The following is a 6,505-nucleotide window of genomic DNA, read 5'->3' on the forward strand; positions in this document are numbered from 1 at the left end:
CCATGCTGATTTTGCCCTGACTTAATTTGTTGACTTAATACAATTGACCTCCTTGTGTCTACAAAGATGCAAAAACAATCTTTCCATTGGGATACTTTGCATAAGAATGTGATGAATTTTATATATCACTTTTTCTCATTATATCTTTTTACAGTTTATTTCTTGAAGTAGCAGTTTATTGGGTTTCTTTTACTTAAAAATATGGATGTTTTTCCAAGGTCATGGATCAAAGGAAGACATTGATGTGGCAATGAAGCTGGGTGCAGGATATCCTATGGGTCCTTTCGAGTTATTGGATTATGTTGGACTTGACACTAGCAAGTTTATTATTGATGGTATGTAGAGGGAAATTTGTCATTACTCATGTAGCCTTTGTCTATAATTTAATATCATTTAGCTATTTTTTAAAGTAAGATCCCTGCATTAGTCTCTCCATGGCTATATATTATGACTTTTGTCCACACTTGACCTCTCTCTGACCTTAGTCCAGGCCTTAGACTAGGGAAATGCTGAAGAGTGGTGTTAGGCACCCGTGGTACCAGGTGGATGAGAAGTGGGACAAAGTTAGGCAGGCAAGCGATTGGGGAAGTTATTGAGAGGAGAGCTCTGTCAAAGTGTGGCTCTGTCAAAGTGTGAACATCTAAGCCAGCACAACACAAGACACAGACAACTGTCTGCATAATTGGCTGCTGTTTCTAGCTCTGAACTGGTAGTGAATCACTTGCAGGAGGTGCCTTGCAAAGAGGACTTTCCGGTTATGAGATAGATGACAGGTGGTTAACCACTAGCTGCTGTTTGACTCTTTGAACAGTTTTATAGATGCAGAGACAGAGGATGACTATGAACATGGCTGACCTGCAGTCAAGTAAGTACCCAGGTTAAAAAACATGAAAGTTGCATCTAGCCCGTTAATATGGCAATTGCAATACATCGTCAACTGGCTATTTTTGTCAACCTTATGTTGAGAGGTGAGCCTTAAGGATGGGGGTGGAAAGCACTTCTTTCATCTTAATTGACAGTTTGATTTTTTTTCCCTTGTTTGAGAAAAGTTTGTTTAGTTGTTCTAGCTCTTCCTGCATGAAAAATTATACATTTTTTCCAGAAAAGTTAACTTTAATCTGTATAGGTTAAATCTAGTGTGATTTGAGTGTCCTTTCATTTTTTTGTTGTTGAAGATACAATGTTTCAAGTACTAAGTACAATTCTTATGGTAATTTACTATGGAAACTGACCAGAAATCCTGACACAAATATTGCACTTTTGCAGCAACACCACAAAGATTGTTAGAAACAGGTTCAGCTGCATTCTGTTTTAGTGAGAGAACATGTGCAAGAAACTTCATTGTCTGAGCTTTAGCAGGATTCTAAATTAACCAGGCCACTCTTATTTAATCCTGACAGCACACATATCTGCAGATGATTTTTCAGTCCCATTTTTGATCTCTCTCTAACTTCACTAAGGGGTTAGCTATTGCGTTAAATGTAAGAATGATTGTTAACCTTTTTGTTGTCTAACCTGTTGTATATAAGTAAGGATGATCCTCGTGTGTATTTGTAATGTACTTTAATCTTTCATACAAATATGACCAACCAATTGCTTATTTGCATTATTAAAAGAGTATTTTAAAATTAGCGGACTGTTGGAGCACTGTGCTTTAACCTGTTTGACTTGGAAGACTTTTTGCAATTTTTGTCAATAGTATCAAACATTTTGTGTCTCCATTCATTTCAGGAGATGACCATGCAAGTAACCTTTTTGCCCAAACATGCTCCATTATTGCAATCGTGAGACATACAGCAGTCTGAATGGGATTTCAGATTTTCTTTCCAAGCCTGTGTGGAGGCAGCTAGGTTTCTCTTACATGTAACCCCATGCTTGAATGGCAGTGATTACAAGCTTAGAGGCAGCAGGGAGCACACATTTCTTTCCCATTGTCCTCAACACTACATTTTCATGCTTCAGTGCACCATGCACCTTTGAATCATTTCTTCCTGAAGTACCTCCATTATTGATATAAAGTGACATTCATAATTTCTGATGTGCAGGGTGTACCATCATGTAAGGTCGGAAGACCTGAGGATCTGGGAATTAGCTTAACCAATGTTTTATTGGTCTGATTTAGGTCTTATGGTACCTAACTGTGGTCTATTAAATAATTTATTACAATCTGTATTGAACTGCTCTGGGTAGGCTTGAAGTTGCTATTGCTTTTAAAGATCTTGACTTGAAACCTACCAAATGTTATTCTGTTTTATTACAATAAAGAGTACAGTGAAAGGAAATGAGCAGTAGGTGGTGCTATGGTAAAGCATGAATTCTTTTGATAAAATAAATCCCTCTAGGCGTGTTCTACATTCGCAGTCATCAGTCAGACCTTTTATATTCTGGTTCCGAAGAAGAGTCATTTTGGACTCAGAATGTTAACTGTTTCTCTCTCCACAGATGCTGCCAGACCTGCTGAGTTTTTCCAGCATTTTCTGTTTCTATTTCATATTCCCAGCATCCACAGTATTTTGCTTTTATATTCTGGAATGCTTAAAGTTAATAGATTATGCTTATTAGATAATATGGCAAACATGGACTCAAAGACTGTATGCCAGCCTTGGTCTAAAGATCTTCATTTCCAATAATTCCTGTAATAAGACAACATATTGAACCACTTTTGAAAAAAGGAGGAAGAGGACTTGGTCCTGTTAAGGATGCATTAGATGATCTCCTAAATACTGAATTTTTACAGCTTTTACATTTTTTCATTTATTTTCCAATCGAGCCCAGTGAATAAGCTGAAGATTCCATTCAGATTGGGACCTCTTCAGTGTTGCTGGTTAATCTTCTTGCAATTGCTGTTTTTCAAAATTTCCATTTCTCTCCACCTAAGTGCTGGTTTTGGTTCCACTGGTTCTGACTTCAGGTGTTGGATGACTCCAGAACGGCTTCCAGGACAGTCTGATGATGGCCCCTGCTGTAGTAAATGCATTTTTTTTCAGGATGCTTACACCCCTCTGTTTATAGTATTGTTCACCTGGAGCAGAGAAGGAGCATGGTGTGACTGAAAAAGTTGAGTTTCCAAGTGCTTAAAACCCTGAAAATTGTTACCCAATATAAAATACAGCAGAGAGATTTGGAAGCGAGAGGGGTGCTTTAAACAGGGGAACTATCCCGAGACTTTCCTTCACCACTGAAGAGTTGTAGTTGCATAAAGCAATGTAGTGACAAAGTTACATGTATCAGAAGTGGGATATAAGATGAAGCTCATGATTTCCACATGGTGATTTAACCTCTGTGCCATAGTGTCTCAATGATTAAAAATCATTGAAGCCACATTTCCCCCTCAACAACATGTGTAACATAGAAAAATGAACCAAAATGCTTCACAGAGGTAAATACAACAGGCTACAGAGGAAACTAGAGGCCTGGGAGTAGGTAAATTGTGTCAGGAAGAAAGCTAAGAGCATGTGATTTTGCATAGATTAAAAGCCTATTAATACTGTACACTGTGAAATAGTATTCTGACCAAACTATTGAAATGCCATAAATGTAGAAATGCTAATTTATGTTAGATACCTGCATCTGCCAATTACGCATTACTTCAACTGACAAATACCGGTAAATATTCACGCCTTATTGCTCAGCTGTCCTCTTGTTCCTGAATGAAATGATATTCTGTTTTGGGGAAGGGGGTAATATATATTCATATATTCATCTCATAATGAAGTACCTTGCAATTAAGACTGTGGATTTATGTAGGTTGACCACTGTGAGCGCTAATTGGAATTGTGTCCTGCTGTCATGATACTAACTGGATTCCAGCCATCAACACCCAAATCAAGGAAACCACACACACGCCAGAAGAATTTTTAGTTAAATAGGCCTGTTGTATTTGCTTCTGTGAAGCATTTTGTTTCATTGTTTCTATGTGACAGATGTTGTATAAATGCAAATTGTTGAGGGGAAAGTGAGGCTTCAATGATTTTCAATCATCGACCTATTATAGCACAAGAGGTTAAATCACCATGTGTTATGTCTTGAAATATTTTAGCTCCTGATTTAGTCTGTTAATGCAGCTTGCACAGACTGGAGCAACTTTCAAGAATTTCTTGGGCTGCATTTTATGCCCCCGGCCTGCTGGGCGTGTTTTCAGTGGCAGGGTGGGTAGCACATGTAAACTGTGCCAGGTGGTTAGCCCACTGTCTTCCTGCCCACCCTCGACCTGTTCCCCATAAAACTGGAGAACTGGGTAGGTCCTTTTTATTAACCCAGTTGGTTAAAAGGCATGAAGAGTGGGTACACATCGGGCACCCATCCTTTCCCAAGATGTTACCACACACCCCCCCACCCCCAACTTTCCCTCCCCCCTCTGTCACTTCCTGTCTGGCCAGCAAAACCCCCACCCTTGTTATCTCCCTAATCCCTCCCGTCCAAAACCCCGGACTTACCTCGCTCCGGTAGGCATGTCCTACTTGCAGTCCCAGCAGCACTACTACCAAGTTCTGGCGCTGCTGAGACTGCCAGAGTTGCTGGCCATTCAGATTGGTAGGCAGATCTCAAGGGTGGGACTTCCTGCCTGTCATGAAATTATAATAATTTTCATAATATTGTGATTTATTGTAAGGGTAAGTTAATAGTGGGGTTTGGATTAGTTTCTCTGTGTGTAGGTGTGTACGTGTGGGTTTTAATTGAATTGTAGACAGCTAGTCTGGAGCTTTTGAGTTATCAAAAGAGAGGCTAGGTTTGAAATGCTAAATACGTAAACATGTCTGAAGTTTTAGAATGTGAGGTGTGAGGAAAATTTGCAGTTTTAGATAAACCAGAGTTGTGAATTTCAGAGATGATGGGGTGTTACACCTAACCAAAAGAGGCTAAACCAAACAGTATGTTTATTTTTTCTGAAGATTACGGATAATATGAGTACTATAGAAGATTTATATTATGGAAAAAGTAAAGTTGCAAAGACATATTGGAACAATGGAATTTACATTAAAAAGGGAGAAAGGTGTATAAAGGAGATGAGGTTATGCTTAAGGGGAAGGCATTTTAAGATCCAACAAATATAAAAAGCCTCCAGCTTCTATGCATCAAGCTGCTGCCTACAGGACTGGAAGCTAAGAAAACTTATTGTGAATATCCCTGTCCAGGGTATTGTGTGCATTGCCTGGGTCTGTTGAAGTCTATCTTGTTCTACTATTGACTTAATGGAGGTATAATTAGGAGCTAGATTAATTAGGAGATTTAGGAGTTTTAATGGTAGTAATTTGTAGACCCATGTATGTGCTTAAAATATTTTCTTCTTTTAATAAATGTTTAATTTAGTTTTGTTAAATAAAGGCCCCTAAGTCGCTGCAGTTTTATTACTACTGAATTCAAGGCATGCATCTCGAAATAAAGTAAAAATTGCAAACAGTTGTGGCAGCTGTTTCAAGTTTCCCTCTGGGATTTGAACAGCTCAGCATTTACCATCCACTGTGCCATAACACTGACTGAGGGGCAGAAGTCTGACCCTCACCTCCTGAAGGCTGCCTGTAGCATGTTATTCTTGCAGGGTGACCTTGTTTAACATTGGTTTGGCTTGGGGGGGGGGGGGGTGGGTGCAAGCAGTATGTAACCGCCCCCCCTTCCCTCGTAAAATTCAATCCCTTGTGTTTTTTCCCTTCCCTTGACCACACTAAAAAGGAAATGATTTTAACCAGGTCCTTTCGCTAACTGCAGGCATTTTCCTCCTTAGGATGGCACGAGATGGATCCAAACAACCCCTTGTTTAACCCTAGTGCTCTGTTAAATAAACTGGTGGATGAAGGAAAGCTGGGTAAAAAGACTGGTGAAGGCTTCTACAAGTATTCCTAGAAGGCGAGTTGTTTTGATGCTGCAATTTTTTTCCAACACTAAATCATGCAAGCTGTCAGACTGTTGCCTTGGTGCTTGAGACTTCTGCTCTTGCACTTAATTGGTACTGTACACTGTAATATTAATGTGTTTGCAAACTGGATAATGCTGACCCAGCCTGATACAGTGATTGTGGTATGTAATCTGTAAAACAAGGTTAATTTTTTTAATTAATTGCTTCTAGGCATAGAGGTGCCTTAAAAATTATTAAACATACAAAGATAATTTTGTTCTATCTATTGATGCACTGGAAATGATCTTAGCTTTCAGTTTGTAAAATCCTTTTCATTGAGTTAATAAAATGCCTCTTGAATTGCATAACTCAGATTCCATTTATATTTGCTTTATTATTTTACTACTTTGTATGTTGTATGTTGTATTATTTAGTGCCCAAGTGAAAAAAAATGAGATAATACTGCCCCACCCCTGCTTTATTTTTTGCCACTGCCAGTCATCACTGTAAACTGCTTATCCCTGTCCCCCACCCCAAACTCCAACCACAAGTTCATATAAGTTCACTGAGACCATCTGTTGTGCTGCCTCTGATACTTGTTTCCGTTTCTTTGCTTGCGAAGCAAAGCCTCAATCCAGGCTCCCCGAAATTTAGCCCACATTTCTCACTAAT

At 39.1% G+C, this 6,505-nt stretch overlaps 1 protein-coding gene across 2 annotated transcripts in view; it reads left to right on the forward strand.

Moving 5' to 3' along the window:
* Positions 1–6,198, forward strand: part of hadh (hydroxyacyl-CoA dehydrogenase) — a 46,664-nt gene extending 40,466 nt beyond the window's left edge. For both annotated transcript variants that reach the window (XM_041185632.1, XM_041185643.1), the window contains exons 7-8: positions 219–335; positions 5,723–6,198. In XM_041185632.1, the coding sequence (XP_041041566.1) occupies positions 219–335; positions 5,723–5,841 (236 nt within the window). In that variant the 3' untranslated portion in view covers positions 5,842–6,198. The remainder of the gene's footprint in view (positions 1–218; positions 336–5,722) is intronic.
* The last annotated feature ends 307 nt before the right edge of the window (positions 6,199–6,505 follow it).

This window comes from Carcharodon carcharias, chromosome 1 (assembly GCF_017639515.1).
Source record: "Carcharodon carcharias isolate sCarCar2 chromosome 1, sCarCar2.pri, whole genome shotgun sequence".
Classification (NCBI taxonomy): domain Eukaryota; kingdom Metazoa; phylum Chordata; class Chondrichthyes; order Lamniformes; family Lamnidae; genus Carcharodon; species Carcharodon carcharias.